Genomic DNA, 22,230 nt, shown 5'->3' with positions numbered 1-22,230 from the left:
GGACACTTCTGGGTTGTTATGATTCCATTGAATTCCAATGTAATTGTTAGAACCCAAAAGTGTCAGTGACTGTACATGAGGCCTCTGCTGTGTAGTTATCATATCACCTACCGACTGCCGGCCTCGCTCCCAGAGGTTGGATATCATCGAACTAGTTACGGGGAGACGTGTGGTCAGCACGACGAACACCGTCGTTATCGTAGGCTTCCATGACCGGGTTACGCTACTCATTCGTAAATCCCCGATTTTGTCACAATGGAGGGTGGCCATGGGTCCCATACACAGGCCGAAATCTCAGGAGAAAAGCTGCGGCCAGCGGAAATAAATAGTAAGGCAAAACTTCGCCTTGCAGTTTGATTCAACAACGGACGAGCAACTTTCAACCTTTCCGCTTTCTGCCCCGTCTATACTCGTTGCTATACTCAGTGGCGTTACAAGGATAGGCGAAGGGGCCTCGCGACTCATGGGGGTAGTACAAAAAATGTATTAAATAGAAGTGAGGGGGAAAGGTTGAAAAGACTAATTTTTGTAGGCAATAAAATTAAAACGTTTACGTTATCTGGCTTTAAATTCTAGTTAAACGTTATAATGCGTCAAATCAGAGGCATAACATACAGGCGGGCGGGCTCTAAGACTAAAGGGGCCCGAAAAAAGTAAAAATTATTGTCATGTGAAACACTTACGCAAAAATTCACGATAACGTACGTGGACATTTTTACCCATTTACTATTTTCTCGAATATAAAGCAATTTGAACATTCTTTTCTTCTTTCTCTCGACCTTGCACTCTCGGTATGTTACAATAAAGCACCTCCAACTGCCACGAAGCAAGTGCGAGGCATTTAAATGCTTGGATTGTTGCAACTCAAGAAGGCAATGGATAATATAAGCACTTCTAACTTCTTTCCTACAGCTTCATATTTCAGCTCCCGGAAAACAAAGAAATACATTTTTAGGGTGGGTGAAATGATTAAATATCATTTTCTTCAGCAATATATTATTATTATGATAATTTGCTGCCGTATCCCTCCTGAAGATTTTGTATCGATTCACATTGAGATTTCAAAGTTAAAAATGGGTGGGGTCCTCGCATTCTAATCTCGCCAGGGACCTCGCGATATGTTGCTACGGCACTGGCTGTACTCCTACAGTAAATGAATCAGGCTGTGCTCTTACTTACAAAGAATGATTTCTATGCTTGATTGGAGGAAAGCAAAGCAGCATTGAAGACACGGCATAAAACAGGGGCGTATTCTCCATGTTACCGCGTTTGCCGCCAATAAACAAACTTTTTCACATATTTTTATACGATATATGCAATATAAACTATTAAAACAAGCTTCTAAACCAGAATTTAAGTAAATTATTTAAAGAACTTAAAAGACTAGATCATGTACGTCACTGATCGTTCCGCATCTCACCAGGGACGGCGACAGGGGTGGGCACGGGTGGGCAAGCGCCCACCCAAAAATTCCTGTGCCCACCCGATTGCCCACCCAATCAAATTCAATAACTACATATACTTGAGGATATATGAATAATTCAATAAATGAGTGTATTCTGGTGTTCATAACATGTATGTTTTACTTTGTGAATATTATCTATGCTGAAATGTACATATATTATCAACCCATAAAAAGCCAATTTTGTCATTAAAAGTGAAAGTAATTACTATAGCTATTGAAACAAAAACTGTGAACAAATGAATACTTCCATGATTAAAAGCCGCTAGTAGGTTTAGGAGGCTCAAAATTATGCAGGGTATGATCAAAATTAGATCAGAATTTAGGGTGAACTTGATGACTGCAGCTCCGGGCCTCCACATACGTATATATAAATCCCGGCCTGGGTATGGTTAATAAATCTCCAAATAAACAAAAAAAAACATCATCTTAGCGTTACTTCCTCCAGCAACACAATAAATTATTTCGACTTTTTAATTATTATTAGAATAATTTAATCAAGAAGACTTAGATGGGCAGGCCATGTGACGTGAATGGCAGAGGAAATAATAGTTTACAGGATTCTTGTTGGGAAACCTGATTGTAAGAGACCTGTAGGAAGACCAAGACGAGGATGGAGGGACAACGTTGGGATGGACCTGAAAGAAATCGGTAAGGATGGGAAAGATTAGATTGATCTTACCCCGGATTGGGACAGATGGAAGGCTTGTGTTGCTGTAGCGATAAACCTTCGGGTTTAAGTATGCTAGAGAGTATAATAAAAAAGTAATGTAAAGTGCTTCCCTGTGCTCTGCACCACGCCATGAAGGCGTATAGGGTGTGTGGAGTTAGGGCCCCATACTTTCTTGGTCTCGGCAGAATCTGGAGGTGATGTGATCAGAGTATAATATAGTTTTAATTAGCTCTGCATTGAAGTGTCCCTTTTTTATTTCATTACAATTTTTATATACCTGTCATCTTCATATATCAATATGGTATGCGAAATATCAACTTTATATTCGTACTACTAATATGTAGGAATCACAATAATCACTACAATAGCTAAGTAAATAAATTTTAATAAACCAATTATGTGTGGAAAAAGGTGTCACGAAGTATCCATTAAAACTTTTGTTTTTAAGCCCACTTTTATGCTCAGATAGGCTAATCGGGACTAAGCCTACAGTTTAACGTGTTGTCCTAACCAGTGTGCATTGTGCTTCCACCAGAGGAGGGGGAGTGAAACACAGGACCTCTCTATTATAACGACAGCGTTATGCCATTGGGGAAAAATATATACAGAAAGAACTCGCTCCAAACGTGGCATTTTATCACCACAGAAGATGCGTTCATTTTAAGAGGGTGATTGCCTGAGACAAATATTTGACGCTTTCGGAAAACAATGTCATTGTTCACGTAATTAGCTGCCTTGATCCACTAATGAAACGCTGTGCAATTGAAATTACCACCTCAACTTTCTAAGAGGTATGAACTAATAAAACTCCTTTTTTTAAGAGTAAGTTGTGGTTGATTTGTTTTATTTTAAGTAATTTCTCTGCTAATTTTGATAATGACGACGGTAAGGTTCAATGGTGATAAGATGAAAGTAACGAAGGGGTGAAAACAAACAACGCTGACACTCAAAATACAAACCCTCATAAATTATTACTTTGACAGTGGTTCCAGGCGCCAGGGACTCGTTGCCCTGAAAGAATTACGTTTCCAGGGTATGCTGCACAGGATAGAGGTTGACATTCTAGTGTGTTCGAAATGGTCATGCCATACAACCAAATACATCTATGAAAAATAGATGAATTATTACTGGTACGGTGATCAACTTCAATGAATTCCTTGTGTCCTTAATCATCTTGTTACCTCAAAAAATATGTTCATGTAACCATACGTGTATTATTTCTCCAGCATTACTAACATGACTGTTCAGAAAACGAATAGCAACTTACCTAATAATCTCTTCAATTCTGAACAATTTTTTCAATTTTACTTGTTTATTACTTATGAGTGATATTTTGTCAAAATAACCCTTCATTAGCCTAGGAATACTTCATGGACAATGAACAAAGAATTGGTTTTCCGTGTGTGTTTTAAATCATTCCTAATAAGACGTTCATTTTAATCCAAACATTCAGTGGCGGCGATTAGGAGGAGCGGGAAGTGGGGGATGCAGTTCCCCCTCCACATTTGCCACTTTTTGCCCCGGCACTATGGCCTTTTTATGCTAAGCCTTTTCTACCAAGAAAAAGTATATTGTCCCTGCCCCTCAAATGTTGGCACCCAATCGCTGCTACTACAAACATTCAGATAGATTTCTCAGTTGTACAAACCTTGTACGCTAAGAAAAGTAACCCCCAAGGAGTAAGAAAACTCTTTCAGTCAAAAACTAATACGATAAAAATACTATGCTCAGGAACATGCATTTAAATTACGAGAATCTTAACGATTGTCTACCATCACACTTTCTATCATTGTCGCCGAATACATAAAATCAAGTATGTGCCTTTTATTTGCAACACAAGCTTAAACCTAATTCACATTTATTTCACTGTATTAACATGCATGAAAGAATGTAATTAGAATGTATGGCTGCGCATGGGTAAACACTTCCTTGAAATAATTGTGTCCATCAGAGACAAAGCGAAAGGAAATGGAACAAGATGCGACAATAGATTAGAAAAGATAAAGAGGAAAACAAGAAAAGGAAAGGGAAAAGAAGTAAGAGGAAAATCGGGAGTGTAAAAGAGATGAGATACATACATACGTCTTACATACACATACGTATATACTATATATGGTCTTACATTTTACTGCCCACCCTAATTTATCAATATGGAGCTTCTGTCCACCCGGTCGAAAATTTCTGGCGCCGCCCCTGCATCTCACCCTTATGACGACCGTGTTTCTCTACCCGATTGTACGCACGGAGGGACCTATTAAAAAAACATGTGACTTGCGACGCTGGAAACCGACGGAACTGACAATAGGCAGTGTTGTTACATAAAGGGAAATTGGCCAAAATTCCTTGTTTTATTGCGATTTCATCATGCTACGTATGCAATTTTTACATGGTTCGATTTCGATTTACAACTGTTAAAACATACTGCGGAGTTTTAGCGATTAATTACTGCATTTCCTTTCCATATACGAGGGGAGACTGATAAGTATTGATCCTTACCCAGAAAAAAAATTAACTAGGAAGCTGAAATTTGCATGGTGTACTTGTCAATTCTTCTGTATGTAATGGTGCAAAAATCGACTTTGTATGATTTTAACTTCCCTTTGTTTTTCAGGTCCAAAGTGAAAATGGCAGCACCTCCAGTGTTGCCCCATCCACCCTATTCGCCTGGCTCCATCTGACTATCATCTGAAAAAACATCTAAAGGGACAACTATTTTGAATGTTCAGGAGGCAACTAATGCTGCAAATGAGTGGTTACTTTTGGACCTAAAAAACAAAGGGAATTTAAAATCATACAAAGTCGATTTTTGCACCATTACATATAGAAGAATTGACCAGTACACCCCGCAAATTCCAGCCTCCTAGCTCATTTCTTTCTCGGTAAGGCTCAATACTTATCAGCATCCCCTCGTACTTCTACATAATTCTGCACTTGCAAACAGCAATTCGTCTACTACAGTCTTGATTATTTTAATAACCCTAAATGCTTTTGTGGTTAGATTAGGCGTGTCAGGTTTAGTTCTCTTAGCATTAAAATAATATGCTTTCTAAAAAAAGGTTCTAAATTACTTCTACATTCATTCCCACTAGTCTACGATACTTACTGTCGCTTCTATCAAAGGAGAATGCCTGACAATGCAGAGCGCGCATGCCTGCATAAGGTAATTTGTAAGTTTTTCTCCCAACATAATTAACTTTTTTCGAAATCCCAATAATGTTAGTTACTTTAGGGAAGGGGCCCCCATGATGGCGCAGTGGTAGCGTCTTTGCCTTGTAATCAAGAGGTCCCGGGTTCGATACCCGATGGAGGCACATAGTGGTTCGGATTCCACTATGTGCCGATTAGCCTTACTGTGCATAAAGTGGACTAAAAACATCAATTCAACAACAACTTTAGGGAAGGTTCAAATTTCGTGTAATAATGATTGCCAAAATTCTACGATAATTAGTCTTCCTGCTAGGAGAATTTGAACAAAATCATAAAACAAACTGAACCGTTAGCGGGAAATTTCCCTAGGTCCAATTTTAGGTAAAAACTGAAGATTTCACGAAAAATATAGAAATTGTCCGACTCCCGTTTTCGCTTTACTTGCATTGTTTTATTTCTATTACATCTAATTAATCTAGACATAGTGTATAATAAATATATGTAAATAAATAAGAATTGTTGTAAATCAGGTCAAATTTTCAGAATACCCCATTGGCACAAAATAAACCATATTATGTCGGTTGTAGTGCAGCCCGTGATATGACGCCTCACAGTGGGACGAACTCCAGCCAGCCTGTACGGTAGGTATGATAACGAGGTCTTGAACACGCGAAGTCTTAACTTGCAGCGAAAATCTACTCACAATTGATCTTGGGCACAAAAATAGACCGAGTACAGCCTGCATGAACAGAATGTATCGCCTGATCGATACAGTAGAGTTACCTGCACAATGGCGTCTCATGTTTCAGGGTGCAAATATTGCCAGGTGCACTTTCCTTCCCTTGCATCATTCGTGCATTTATGTAATTAAACTGTACTGATGCTAGTGCTTCGTTCGAATTTTGCCTAGTACTTGAATTTCGCATTTCGTAAAACCGGAGATGTCCATAAAAATTACTTTGCATTGTAACAAATGCAAAATTCTTGACTTTTTCTTGACCTTTTTTTATTTCACTTTTTCCACTCGCTACTTAGGTACAGTTGGAAATTATGAAAATAAATATTTTTTTATTCAATGAAAAACTCCTACCACAAGGCCGGTTAAGAGGAAAACTGATGCTGTACTTTAACAAGAGATTTAGACTTGCTTTCATTTATTAATGCATGTAAAAATTAATGCTGCAGACTTCATCCTGATTGTGGCCACATTACTTTAATATTTTTACAAAACTTCACGCATTCAACAATGTAATTCTTAACAAACAAAGTGAACAAAACTACAACTCAATGTAATTTTAGATTTCAAAATATTCAATTTTATCAAATCACAGTATTGCTCCATAACAATGTAAATTGACTATACTGTAAAACATTGCAAAAATTATTGACAACACACACAACCCAAAACGTGTCAATTTTGATTTCAATAACACGTTAACGTGCATAAATTGCAAATCCGTGTGATGCACTAAAATGCATCAATTTGGAAGATCAGGCAAGATCATTTCAAAGATAACAAAATTACCCATTCAGCTGTGTCAATTGATGCATTAAAAGTGAAAGTTTGGTATCTCCGAAATGATCTTGTCTGATCTTCCAAATTGATGCATTTTAGTGCATCACACGGAAATTTATCTCATAAAAATACCCTTTAATACATTTCTATGTGTGTTTTAACACTAAAAGGTGCATCATTTGCAATTTATGCACGTTAACGTGTTATTGAAATCAAAATATGTGTGTCAATTGACACGTTATGGGTTCTGTGTGCACAAGCATAATTTCTTCACCTTTTCTTGACATACCTGTTGATTGTTTTGACTGGTGGAGACACTGTTATGAATCCCCGTTTACTCCATTGTGTATCAATCCTTTTGTTTATACAGGAAAAAGTAGGAAAAGGAAAATCAAGGAAACAAAAAGCGAAAAAAGGATATTTAAAAAAACAAGTACGGAAGAAAGAGGTGGAACAGACTGAAAATTTTGTTCATAAGTTCATTGAGACGAAAAGATAGCCGACTTCCGTGGCGGAGTGGTTAACACAGCGCGCCACGACGCCAGGGGGGCCGGGCTCGAATCCAGATCAAGATACAAAGTTTAGAATGTTTCAACAGACGGATCGACCTGATTAAGATCAACAATAAGATGGAAGAAGCAGTTAACAAGCTGCTTTACAAAATGTCGACTACACCCGAGAGGAATTGAGAACGTTATTAAACATTCCCATATCTTTTAGTAAACGTAGCTTGCATTTTCCATGTCATGAACCCAATTTCATAATTATAAAGGTTGCAGATCACATCTTCCAGTTGCTAGAAAACGTGTCCGGTTCAAGACGTACACGTGCGTCTTTTCTAGGATAATTTGAGGAAAGATAAACAATGATCTATTCTTATTGTAGGTCCAATTCAGATTGGCGTACCTGTGCATTTTGTTCAATCACAACAAACTCTCAATATGAACACGTACATTTTATGCCATGGAGCATATTTTTTCCCGCTGCTGCTGTTATGTGTGTCCGTGTGCAGGGTCCCCACCCACTTACTATAGCAAAACAAATTCCCTAACTTCTCCAGGTTATCCAGATAATTTAAAAATAAATTCTGAAGCTATTTTGTGGTGCTTTGACATGGTAGAGTCGAATTACTTTCGGAACATCTCCAGCGGACTACGCGAGTCTGTCTAGCGAGCCTAGTGGGCGTGTAGAGCCTGAACAGGGGGCTTAGCGATAGGTTCTGGGTTGAGATGACGTCAGCGGCTCGCTTCGTTGATTGGCTGCTTCGAGAGTTGTGACTCGTTCCGAAGCTTCAAATGCATAACAGCCAAACATGTTATGGAAATAATCTCCCTCTACACACATAGCCGAAAAAGTGTCATTGGACACAAATATCATGATTCCAGTAATACACCGAGTTGCAAAAACTGCTAAGGATGTATTATCGACTACTGTTCCGCCTTCAGTATTAATAGAGGGGGGGGTATAGAGACAAGGAGATATAAAAGAGAAAGAAAAGGAAAAAGAGAGAAAGAGAAAATACTTTCCTTCTCTCTCTCTCTCCTCCTTTCTCTCTGAGCAAAAGAGAGGAAGGAGATGGTTCATGCTTGTACAAATTTTTCAAATTCGAATTCTCTGTGTGCGACACTTAACCAGCCATAAAATACATTGAGTTTGCATTTCCGATATTAATACAATAACATGCTAATGGTACGATTTAATTACACACTGCTATTATTGATACAATAATTGTTATGCATATTACGTAAATAAAGAATAAAAAATAAGAGAGAAGGGTTCCCACCAAAACAAGGAAGTGGCTACCATTTGTCAAAACCTAGAAGTCAGCGACCACAGAATTTCGATATAGAGTCGATATTTTGAAAATATCGAAGCGTCGGTATGTACAACATAAGTCAAGAATAAGGATGTTAAGATAACAAGTAACGCGCTCACCACATGGGGACAGAACTTCGGATGAATGATGAGATATGCTCTGATTAACATGGAAAGCAAATACGTGCTTCAACCAATAAAAAATAACAAGGTTCCTACTTTATAGAATTTGCTGGTTGCCCTTGTGTGTATAGGGATGGTTTCGATACGATATGAGACAAAACGTCGCAAAGATTCTGCCTCAAGTTGTAAATGATTGTCTCGTTCTTGATTTCGGCTCGATATACAGCATATACACAGCACAAAATACAGGGTAATTCAAAATGAATGGTACAACATTACACAGTTGTTATGACGTTACTATTTATGACAAAACTTTGGTAAATCTTTCGGAAGGGTGAAACATAATTCATTCCTACCGAAACGCATGCGGAAATGTATTTGCGCCATTGTGATTGAAACAGTTCTCTACAGCTCCAACACACAATATGCCTTCTACTGGTCATTGGCAATTTTGCGACATTGGCGATCCTGGCGGAGCATCGAATAAGCAGAATAAGACCGAAAGTGGGAATAAAACTTAGAGTTTTTCTTTTTATTGATGATTTCCTATCATAAATAGTAACGTCATAATAACTGTGTGAAGCTGTACCATTCATGTGTTCTGGTTGTTTTATCCTCAAGAGTTCTGATGAAAATTTTCGACCAGCGCTCGGCATATTTCTTAATAGCGAGGTTCCATAAGCATTTGTTCCCAGGTTTATGGTCGCTGAGTGGAATTTGTTAATTACCAAATAATTTGTAACGCCTCACTTACCCTCATTAAGAGAGCTTGGGAGTTATCGTCGATTTTCAGACTCAAAATTGGTCCATATACTTCAGCGAGGAATAAGAAATGCTCTATGTGGTACTCACTTAGATATATCAAGCAGTGTCTCGCTTATTGTAAACTATGGGAACGGGCCGGGCCATAAAAGCTACTGGATACTAGGGTGGATAAAAATTATGATTTTTTTAATGTTTTAAAAATCCACGCTTAAAATTGTGTGGTTTTTGGCACCATACATATGCGTTTCATAGAAATACTTTTTTCTAGTAAACGGCCCTGTAAAATATTTGTTGTGTGTGTTAATGAAACTATAACGTTTATTTACAGTCTACTGATACTGGCACTATTTACGGATTAACATGATTAGTATTTTGTATATTTCTCTACACAAAATGTTTGTTATCTTTGCCCATAAAAATTACTGAAGTTTCAAGAGAAATTTCCATGTGTTTAAACTTTACATTTCCTTTCGCATGAGCTTCACACCATTCGCACATATATTTTGTTTCCTTTCTTAGAACCAAATAAACACCATTAAATGATTACAAGATTAATGTACTTTCACCAAAAGTGATTCTGATATGTAAAAATCCTTATGTATAAATTTATTTATTAAAAATGATATAAATCAATCCACACAAAGTATATTTCAGTTTACGATTTTTAGGTCCTGGGAAACACAGCACAAGTGAATTAGTCTCTCACTATGAAAAAAGTGGACTCATCCAAAATGTGCTGCTACAGGGCACCGACAAAGAATTTCTGAAGGAACAATGGTCTATGCCAGGGCCACCCCGAACCAAGTCCCGTGTCTCGCCCAGGTACTTACGCAAACTCTAATTTTATTTTTGAGTCGTTGCCTTTAGTGTAAATATGATGTAATATGACCCATGATCAATTGCTCAAGTAGTCCTGGCCCTGCATGGTAAAAAGCTTGGGCTCTCTTAGTATATGCGGTTCTAAGGTTGTCAACAACTCTGGTTGAGTGTGGTCAGAGTTTGGAAGTTGATGAAGAGTCATCTTTCTTTCCGACCCTTGAACCCGATGCTGAACATAATGGTAGTTAGTTTATCTTCAGTTAGAACCAGAAAACATTATTTTATCCTGATTTTATCCTTCACTCACTACAACGAACAAAATTTCCTTAACCGTAAAGTCTACTGGTGATTAACCGTAGATTAATTTTGGAGTCTTAATCATAAATAAGAGAAACAAAAACCACTGAATCCAACTTCTCATTCCAAAATAAACTACATAAATAATTTACCATGTACTACAGATTAGTACTAAAATGTGAAATTATTTAAGTTGAAACACTTGATATTCCAACAACAACAGCTTTATACACTATACTGGAGAGGACTACATGCAAAAAAGTGAGCACGAAGAATGTTACAAAGCGTGATATTCGTTCCACTGGTTCTTGTCTCACAAGAAAGGTAACTCTGTACTAATACTTCATCGGGGAAAAAATGCGATACCAAGGATGGTATAAACCAAGATTTCAGGTCATGCTGCATGTAGGAATGTTGGCGGCCATACTGTGCATCAACGAAGTTAGTAATTAGTTGTGTTTTATACGGCGTATATTGATACAATTGTAGGTTGAATTGTTGTTCTCCAAATATGCTGTATAAAGAAACAAACTACCGGAGTACTAATTGAGGTGAGTTCACTTTTCTCCAGAAATTTTACTACGAGATGCTGTTTAAATAAATGTCTTTCCATTTAGTTCTATATAGGTCCATCTCACTCTTGAACTAAGTGCACTGCTGATTCTGGACATTTCAGTACATCGACAGTATTTTATAATCACGACAATAATAAAGAATCTGCAATTCACTTTAGTGCAATGTCATTAAAAACGTTAGACAAATCCTTACCTTTTCTTCGTGCCTCCCGCAACCGAGGGCTCCACTACTAACGACGACCCCAAGAAGTTGTATCCTGAAAGAATAAAGCAGAGAAATACACCATTAATTATTTTCTTCTGCGGTAAATTACAGCTGAACAAATAGAAGGTGCCTTGATGATTAATTACCCAAAAAGTACATAAAACCCACATGCCTTCTTTCTTTTACAATATGTTAATTTCAAGTACAACTTGAAAGTTTACATACAGACATTTTTCGTATCTGCTGGAAGACCAACTAGGCAATATTCCTCTTTGTATTTTGTGGCATTTTGTGGGTATCTGTATAGACAATGACATGCCCGGGGAGGGTCATAACTAGTGTTGGGCGATTCGTCCAGGCGGTAACAACTAGACGATATATATCGTATCGTCTGACGATATATCGCGATATCAATCAAATTTCCGATATTATCCACCCCTAGTCATAACACATCACCCCTATGGCCCAGTATTCATAAAAAAAGAACGTCAAAGTCAGGAAAAATGGCAAAATTAGAACTAACTACTAACTCCCTAAAGTTGCCCATGCCAGCAAGTCAATGGCAAGCATTACACATGTTCACAACAGAAGTCATATTTTCAGCCACGTGCCAAAAATTTTATCTTTCTCGCCGTAGCAATATTCCCCGCACTGCTTAGCTTCTCCGGCGTCTGGCCTGAGCGCAATTAAGCAATTAACTTAATTATCACGTTATGGAGCAATTAACGTGGTTCTCCAGCCACCGATTGCCTTGTGGAGACTTCCCCTTGGGTGACAAGCAAAATGCCACTACATCATCCCCTGTAGTTCGATTCCCATATCGGTGGTTACGTTCCCAATTTATTCCACTAGCGGCGTGAGGAACAAGACCTGATGCTTCAATTTTTTTTATATAGAAAAACCTTCCAAGTTTCCAAGTATGGCACGGCATTTGGGATTTCGAGAAATCAGGGCAGATTATACTCCTGCAAGTATCAGAATAAATATCCAAATTATACAATTTCTTGTATGATTTCAGAACAGTTTTATGGCGGACAGCTGCTATCTCAGATATCCAAAGGCTTAATTTGTTTGAATGACAGTTTCACACCGGATGTTCATTTATTTCAATTTCGTCGGAATGGGCACTACCCTAAAAAGAAACCCGTCTATACAATATAGTAGGAAGTGGAAGCAATTTTTAAAAATAATTTCATATTATTTAGCAAACCAGTTCCAAAGGTGAATTATTATACACTATTATGCCCGATATAAATCTCTAAAACAAAGCCGAAAATTCGTGTTTAAGTTGTACACGCCAGAATTCTATATGCACATGTATTTATACACTACACCAAATGATCTGATTCCACTTCAAATTTAATATACTGAATGCTGCCACGGATATGAGGAGAAATCCAATCTTAGATTAATAACAAAAATGTCAACTGTTTTTATAAGTTGTAGACTCTTAGAAATTTATTAAAAAGGCGAGGCAACGTTTATTAAAATTGTATCTCAAATTCATCTAATTCTAAGACTTGGAATTGGTATCAATTTATGGGTACTATATAGCTTTCACATGACATCCAACACAATAGTTTCTTCACACTTTATTTTTCTGCCCTCCACTATTATATCTCATTCAATGCTCAATTATTTGAAAATATTTAAAAGCTGAGAAATAAAAATGGTGATATTAGGCAGATTATATCAGTAAAATTCGCGCCGCGTAATTTTCAACACTTCAAATTGATAGCGCATATAACAAATTATACCAAAATAAAATGCTCACATGAAAAATTCTTATTTTTTAAAAAAATTAAAGATATGATTGATCTTCAAGAATTATCCCGGACCCCAATGTATATATCATAAGAAAGCTAGCAGAGAGAGCTTTAAATTGAGATCATTTACATATTTCTAGTTAATTTGGTGAGTGAATTTTCAGAAATTTGCTCCATTCTTGGTAAAGTTGATAACTTAAAGGGTCTATAATTTCAAAACCTGTTGACAATGTGAACCTTACATTTTGGTGGTTTTTATCGCTATGATCGACAAATTTCTTCATATTGAATTATTTTCAGAATTCTCTTGATTTTATGTCGAGTGGCCCAAGTACCTGAATTAGGATAAAATTCTATTCGGATATCGGGTAATTTTCTATCCGGATTTCGAATATCTGCATATCAGATATTTTGATATCCTGTTATCAGTTGCATCCGAAACGGATATTGGATAATTTGAAATCCAGATTTTGTGACCATCCCTACTCTGGATAGCTACATCAACAAAGACACAAATGGAAACACATTCAAAACACGTCTGGTCATTCTATGACTGTAGGGAAAATCATATTATGTAACTAATATAGATGTATTGCGCACAGCCGATGGCTCGCACATGAGACGAGCAATAAATAAATACAAATGCAAACAAAAGACAGTCGAAGTTATCTGACACGCCAACCGCAAGGAAACCCCAACATCAACTCCGGACATGGAGTAGCAAAGCCGACGGGAGTTTCATTCAGCGCTCCTTCAATGCCACAACAGCCGGAGACGGAAACGGCCGAACCTACCCGAACGCGAGCGCACGAAGCAATACATCAATGACTCCGGACAGAAGCCGCGCCGCTACCAATCACAGCGCGCGTTACAGATCTCGGGAGAAGGGAAGCCCTGGCTAGCAGCATGAGGAAATGACGCAAGGTGCATATCTATTATCTCGGGAGGAAGGTGACAAGTGATTCAGCGGAGAGAAGCGGCAACCCCGTCTTGCAACGTAGCTGGGCAGGCGTGTTTCACGCACGTGCTTACGACTGCAGCCAACTCATCCGAGCAAAGTCTTCGGAAACGTCACAAGTACTCGGAGAGGGGCATCTGAACTGGACCTACAGTTCTGTGTAAAACCACGTAGATAGAAATTCAAGTATTGTACATAATTTAGTTAATAGAAGGTATTTAACATATTGTTAAACTCAAAGGTCAATTGCTTGCTCTCTTTCTACCAAAGAATTTCTTTTTCATTTGAAAATTCACAGAAATTATAATAAAGTTAATAAGTAAAGAGGAAGTGTTTTGTCTGCTCCACCCGTGCCAAAAAAAATGTTCACCTATAACTATAAATCCGGGACAGTATATTAAAAGTAGTTATGTTTAATTAACAGTGTTTAGTTGCATAATTAATTTCGCAGAAACTAAGAAAAATGTTGCTGAACTGTTAATAGAACAGATACTATAATGTCAAAAATTTAGTCTGTTCGTCCTATCCATGACAATGAAATGGCCAGTTTACAGTCATTTTTCTTTGTAAAATCTGGTGAGGCAGCTGTTTTTTTTTTCTGAAGTGGGATGTTCCACTCTGAAAACATCAAAGTATTCAGGAAATCAGATTAGGTACTTGTTCTGTAATGGTAGCAAAGTGAAATAAATAAATTCAATCAACTACTTCCACTATTATTTTTTTTTAAATGTCTGTTTTCAACAAAAGTAAGAACCGAAGTCCACTACTACAGCTCCCACAAATGACCCAGCATAGAATGCAAGTAGCTTATCTCATACTCGGATGGCGCTTGTGGTTCGTTGAGGAAAATTGCCCTAAGGTTCCATTGGCTGCTGGGAGTTCGCATTCTCGTGGCTGCTTTCAAAGATTGTAGTGGAACCAAAAAATAGTCAATATATCAATATTGGTTGTATGTACACATCAGACGATAGCCGAGATAAAACAATTGCATTCCAAATATACCAGACAAACTATCTCGATTTCTTTACGATTTGGAGACAGGACATTTACATTCTCAATGGACGAAATGTTACTTCCATTGTTTCGTTATCGAAGGCTTTAATTGGTTTAGAAAAGTCATCTGAATTCCCCCAAATGGAAGTTTTATATTTTTTAATAGGGAGGAACCCCTGAAAAAGGTTTGCTGGGAAGCGGCAAAATTGCAAAGGTACAGTAACGGACCCTTTCGAGGGTTTTAAAGATTCAACTGAAAGTCAGAAAGATTGTTACAATCCAGAAGTGCCCGTGACTACAAAATACCAGGGGATGCATCGGAACTTCAAAGAGGTCGTACCGGAATCATCAGAGGGTAGGAGGTATGAGTCTGCCAATAAGAGTAAGTAGCCACATACAAATCGTTGAAATATTCAAAGAACGTCGTGAAACCAAAGCAAGTCAAAGTTGCAAAGTTATATAACATGGCATTTACAAGAACATTAACTCTGCAATGCTGACAGTTCGAGCGAATCCCCATATGGGCATTTCATTCACAACAGGATCCCCATCAACTTCTCGTCGTTCCGAGTTTTCTTTTTATTGTCATTATTATTTTATCTCACTGACAATGGTTGATTGCACACTACTATTCTGAGTATCAATATCTCTCTGCTCTCCTTCCAATTTTTTTTCTCGTGCTGCTACTGGTTACAACCGACAAAATTCATCCCGCTAACCGATTAATATTATCACAATTTTCTTTTTCTCTCTAAAAACTGGGGGCCAGTTGTTTTTCTATGGAGAAGGACCACCTTGACCCCTATTTAGCGTCACTACTGTTTTTCCACAATACATTGGAAACTTATTTATATCTTCGAGCCACCATGCTTTAGTCGGACATCTAGCTGTCACGGCTTTGATTCCGGTGCGAGTGATCAAAGCCGAAATTTTCCCGCATTCTCCTGCATAAAGCGGCCCTGGGATTCACTCAGCCTCAAATAAATGGGTGCCTGAGAGTAAAAGTTTTAAAAAAAAACTGCGATATGAAAGTTTTGATCATATTATGATATTGTAAATGAGCAGCAAAAATTTCAGCAACTTCAAAAATGTCAATATTGATTTCCTTTACACTATAAAAACGTTTTAAAAGTGATACAATATACAGGGTAATTCAAAACGAATTGTGCAACTTTACACAAGGGTTGTTAAAGGTCCAGGAACCCATAAATTATAATGGGTTCCATTGGGTTCCGCTGTAGGACCGGAACCTTTTTCTCTCGCACAATTTAAATTCGGTCCAAGTTGCGTATTGTTTCATTGATAAAAGGTACTTGTACCGTATTTTAATTGTTCCTGGAAAAAGGTTCTTGAACAGTATTTAAGTTGATGCGGGAAAAAAGGTTCCTGGACCGAATTTAAATTCTTCCGGAAAAGTTCCTGGACCGAATTTAAATTCTTCCGGAAAAAGTTCCAGGACCGAATTTAAATTCTTCCGGAAAAAAGTTCCTGGACCGAATTTAAATTCTTCCGGAAAAAGTTCCTGGACCGAATTTAAATTCTTCCGGAAAAGTTCCTGGACCGAATTTAAATTGATCCGGAATAAAGGTTTCTGGAACCAATTGAAATGCTTTAAATATGAAAAGGTTCTAAACTGTCTAGAACTCATTTATGTTTGCTGATTTTCTCTCCCAATCCGGGATTGAACGTATTTACAATTCCTGGATCAGGGTTGACCGATTAAAAGTTGCCTTCTAAAAATGTCCGCGAGTACGTTTTACATTGAAGTGTTACACTGCTGTTGTAGAAACCGCAGGAAATAAATCATAACGCTGTTATTATCTCGTGGGCCAGGTTCAAAAACTCCCTTGTCGAAGAGTTACTGTACATAACGTAATGGGACTATATTAGTGTGGCGTCACATGGAATTCGAACAAATCCGTCACGTGTTGCTCTGGCATCCGTTCTACGAACCGCAGCCAATAGGAGCCGTCGAAGAGGTAACGTCAGGATGCTGTGTTCCCAGCAGAGAGAATGGGGCTACATGGAGATTGGTAACGTGACTGCAGCGTTTGCGTTTCGCCCATTTCTACCTTGTACCTTAGATTCTCGAGGCAGCCAGCACCTGGATTAGTCTTTCATGCTCACAAGTGGATAATTGTTTATCGTCAGATCCGTAATCGATCCAAGTAGCGTATTGTTTCATTTCAATACGGAACTTGGACCCTATTTAAACTGATTCCGAAACAAAAGGTTCCAGGACCGTATTGAAATTGAACCTGGAATAAAGATTATGTGCGTTACCCCCACACGTCTTCATGGCGTGGTGCTAAGCACATGGGAGCACTTTACCTTTTTACCTGGAATAAAGGTTACCGGACCGAATTTAAATTGATCTGGGAAAAAGGTTCCTGGGCCGAAATGAAATATTTTACAGATAAAAAGGTTCTTTACGGTCCAGAACCCATTTACGCTTGCTGCTTTTCTCTCCTGGACCGGAATTGAATTTATTTAAAATTCCTGAACTTTTAACAACCTTGCTTTACAGTTATTATGACGTTACTATTTATGATGGACAACCAGACAAGACATCAATATAAAGAAAAACTCGGGAAGTTTTACTAACATGACTCACATAATAACACTGGCGATCCTGGTGGAGCATCGGCTAAGCAGAATAACCCCGCTAAGTGGGAATAAAACTTCCGGAGCTTTTCTTTATATTGATGCCTTGTGTGATTTTCTATCATAAATAGTAACGTCATAATAACTGTGTAAAGTTGTACCATTCATTTTGAATTACGCTGTATTTAAGAATAAGAAACTGCTGTTGGTCTGCTCAAAGAGACAACAACATTCAGCAAAGAAACCAAAGCGTCCAGAAAATATACCGTGTTCCACAAATTCGCAACTTTCCTTTACATCGAAAGTAGCCTATTGTTTCTCGAGCTATTTTCCATCCACTGCTATTGTGTTTATATTACGTCCATTCTCTACCTCGTGGTCTAATCGCGACGATGACGATAAACAGATGAAATAGTGAACCGGACAAACAGAATGATACATCCATGCCTTGACCAGGGTTCGAAGCTTGGAGCTCTGGCATTTGAGGCTGCCCACTCCGCCACGGAATGGTCTGTTAGTTAGCTCTCATGTTGTACAAAACGTTAAATGCAAATGTACTGTTCAGAAGACAAGAGAATGGTTGGTCCCTCTGGCATGTGCGTTTACGCTGTAGTTCTGAGGTTGGCAACTCTGGAGTGGTTGCAACCGGCCTGGAACCACCGGTCGTCCATACACTGCGATAGGGACAGCGTTGCCAACCTCACGATCAGGAAAAGCGCTGATTATCCACTTATGCTAAATGCAACTAAATTGTGCCAAGATCTATAATTATTGTTTATATTATCATCACATAATTACTATTAATATATTATTATTTTCGTTTAAGTTCAATTTATGCATGACACTGAAGTTGTTAGGAAAAGTAGTTATGAACGTGCGACATTGATCATTTACTATAGTTAAACAATATTAGGAACTTCTCCCATTAAATTAAGTACAATGGTATAACCAATTAAATAAGTTCAATCTAACGCTTGAAAAAGTTTCAAATAATTCGACTACTAGGACCCCAACTTTCTACAGACTTCGTTCAATAAAATTTTCCGCACAAATTAGATCTGCTGACTTATAATTTCTTTTCTTCTCCACAATATATTCCCTTGAATAAAATTTGTCTCCCAGGGACTCGCGTTTGCAGATGGATGGTAGATTTTACATTTTACCATTACGTCAAACACAGGGTGCCAACAAAGTTCAAATTGTGCTAGGTTTAGCACCATTATGCTAGGGTTGGCACCACTGGACAGGGAGAAGGGTAGTTATAGCACACGAAAGGCGTATAAATGGATAGAGAGACCTCCCGCGCGGAAAGACGGAGGTTTCCATCCCAGAAAATGCCCAGGAAGAAATTTCCCTTATCTATTATTCTCTACAAAATAAGTTTAATAATTATCTACGTAAGTCCCGAAATATGTGGTGGTTGCGCAACTTTGCCACCTAAGGAGCAGCCGCCGCTGGATGTCCTCGCTTCTGCACTCTTGGGAGAAGCTCCCTGAAGCACCAAGCATTTCTTCCTATCTCGACCATTGTCGTTTCAGGCCTTCCAACTTTCTTACTGTAAAACTTTTAAAGAAATTATTTCTCAGTAATTGCACAACTTTGAGCAGAACACCGTCCTTCCGTGGCTATACAAAGAGAACCTGGACGGTGCAAACACTCCGATTCGAATTCCATCTTTGCTTTTCTGCCACCTTTGCCTAACCGCAAAGATGAGGATGATGAAATGACACAGACAAAGAACCAGGGATGTTAAAAGGTCCAGGAACACAAATTCTAATGTGTTCCTCAACAGGGCCGGACTCGCACAATCAAATTCGGTCCGAGTTGCGTATTGTTTTATTTCAATACGGAACTTTTACCGAATTTAAAGCCTATAAACATAAAAATGTTATTTACAGTCTAGAACCCATTTACGCTTGCTGATTTTCTCTCCCGGACGGGAACTGAAATTATTTATAATTCCTGCACCTTTAACAACCCTGCGAAGAACACCCATGCCGGGATTCGAGCCCAGGATGTATGTATCACAAACCATGGAATAAGAAGCAAATATCGAAGAACACCCACAAAATGTTGGTGGTTGGTAGTACGGTAGGGTGTCAAACCACATTCCTGCCTAGGGCGCCGAATTATCTATGGAGCAACAACAAGGAAAAGAACCTTCGGCCAAAATCCTTCGCGCACCTTCCATACAACTCGGGCCATAATCTACCGCTCCCCTCTACGAGCGAGTACGATGCGCAGGAGTTGCGGGCTCTTTTACCTGTGGCTCCACTATAGTTACAGGACTGTATGTGAAACCAATAAAAATTAAACTGTGCAGGAAAAGGTTGAAGAATAAATAGTAATTGACTGGGACACTGGCAAGCTACAAGATACACAGGAAAGAATAGTTAACAAAAGAAGACATCAGCTGATACATTATGTTAAATTCAGTGGATCCTATGCCGATAAGAGGCATAAGACCAAAGATCAAAAAGCCTGGCGATTACACTGAAAAACTGCCCAATGAGTAAAGAACAATTTATGAATGAATACACATTAATTATAATGTTGACAGAACTGAGTTTCGAACTCGGTATTTATCAATAGTAAAATACTAAATATCATCACACAAAGTGTGATTCGAACCTCAAATCTCTCCATCTTCGGAAAACAATGTGCCTGCGCCACATCGCGTCGATAATTGTAAAAATAACTACCGAAAGTGTCTTCGTTAACCCTAGCTTACCCGTGCCATACGAGAAACGTACTTACCTGAGGGTGGAGGGGGGCTAATAGACCGCCTATTTTTTATCATTAAAATTCAAGAAACCACTTTGTTACTGAATCAATTGCTTCCTTTGTTGCTTATATATGTGAAGTTATTTATTAATATTAAAAATTGTCATCATTAATTAGAAATAATAACCAATTATTGCACGAATGTCGCACATACAATTTTACCATTCACTAAAACACAAAAACAATCATTTTTTTATTTCTTTGTTTTTCTTTTGGAGGTTCAGTTGATCATCAATTATAATATTTACCAAAATTATCATCATTACTAACCAATTGCGCACTCTCGCTGGCAAGAGTATCTCGCAAAAGCTCTCGAAAGGGTAGGGCGTACCAGAGCGGCTTTTCATCGAGTGACGCCCGGTCAGCGCATTGGATCCCATCGCAGTTTTTTTTTCCTGGCTTTCGTGACCGGAGCCCGCTACTTCCTGAAGTAGTTTCCCAATTGTCCTCACGGCGCAGGGTCAACGCCGAAATTTTGGGGGCGCATACCGGATATCGAACCCGGGACCGCTCGCAACAAAAAGGTGAGAGCCAAAACCACTTGGCTACGCGGGAATCCCGTCTGAATAACACGCATTCAAAAATGGCGCCTGATAAGCCCACCTAGTGCACCTTGCCTTCTATGTAAATTAGTTTTATTTTTTATGAACAAAAGTGATACAGAAATATTGGGAACACCCAAGGCAAAATGTAATTTATTTTTATTTTTTCATAATAAATTTAAGTTGAAAAATCGAAAAAATAAAAGGTGGTGGACCTGACAGCCCCCCCCTAACTTTTTCTCGGGTAAGGTAGGGTTAAAACTTGACGGAGTTTTCATCCAGGTGGGAGACTACTTGGTCTAGTGTTTCCAACTTCAGGAAAAAAAACACTATTTTCAACTGGAACATGCCTAATTGCAAGTATTATCCTCGACTGTGCATTATAATGCTGATTTACATTTCTCCCTCCATAGAATGCAAAAGAACCTGCACCTTTCACCCAAAGTGTTTTTCATCTGGTAAAGTGTAGTTGTACTATTTTCACAACACTTTCAGTACACTTAGACATTTTGTGAAATGTCTCAGCAGTTCAGAAACGTACCACGCAGAGAACTTTAAACTTCAGACATAGCGGTAGATAACATGGATGAACACTCTTACAAGTGGCAATGTTTGTAATTATCATTTTATTAAGGTCATTTACGGTCTGCAAGTACAGCATATAATTCAAATGAAGTTTCAATTATTTGTAAACAAACACTTGGTCAACGATGCGTGAAGAGTAGTGTTTTCTCTAAGGCAGTGGTTACAGGGGAGCCGCGAAATGTTTCAATATTTTCACTGAAATGTCACACTTGTTAGCCCACACGTGGTTTTATAACTTTTTACATAATATAATTAAGCCTTGTTTCCATATTAAAAACACTTAAGTTGCTGACCAAAGCAGATTATTAAGAAATAAAAACATTTAACAAGTAACGTTTCAAACCTGTATTCCGCTCTCTCTCTCTCTCTCTCTCAGACGAAGAACTAAACTCTCTCTCTCCTTTCCCTTTCTATTCTCCACCGATTTTCTTTCTCCTTTTACCTCTGTCATTATCTGTTTTCTCTCTGTTCCTCTCTCAATCTGTCACCCCCTTCTTTCTCTCTCTCGCCACAGAAAGAAAGAGATGTACAGAGAAAGAGAAGAAGGAAGAAGAAAGGAAAAAGAGCGTGAGAGCCCTCTTCTCGTCTCCTCCTCTTCTCC

At 38.3% G+C, this 22,230-nt stretch overlaps 1 protein-coding gene across 2 annotated transcripts in view; it reads right to left on the bottom strand.

Moving 5' to 3' along the window:
- Imp (IGF-II mRNA-binding protein) overlaps nt 1-22,230 on the bottom strand; it is a 256,323-nt gene that overhangs the window by 217,560 nt on the left and 16,533 nt on the right. For both annotated transcript variants that reach the window (XM_083114768.1, XM_083114769.1), the window contains exon 2: nt 11,386-11,449. In XM_083114768.1, coding sequence (XP_082970894.1) covers nt 11,386-11,449 — 64 coding nt within the window. The remainder of the gene's footprint in view (nt 1-11,385; nt 11,450-22,230) is intronic.

This window comes from Lepisma saccharinum, chromosome 29 (genome assembly GCF_977018435.1).
Source record: "Lepisma saccharinum chromosome 29, izLepSacc3.1, whole genome shotgun sequence".
NCBI classification, from domain to species: Eukaryota; Metazoa; Arthropoda; class Insecta; order Zygentoma; family Lepismatidae; genus Lepisma; species Lepisma saccharinum.
This window is presented reverse-complemented; position numbering and strand designations above follow the sequence as displayed.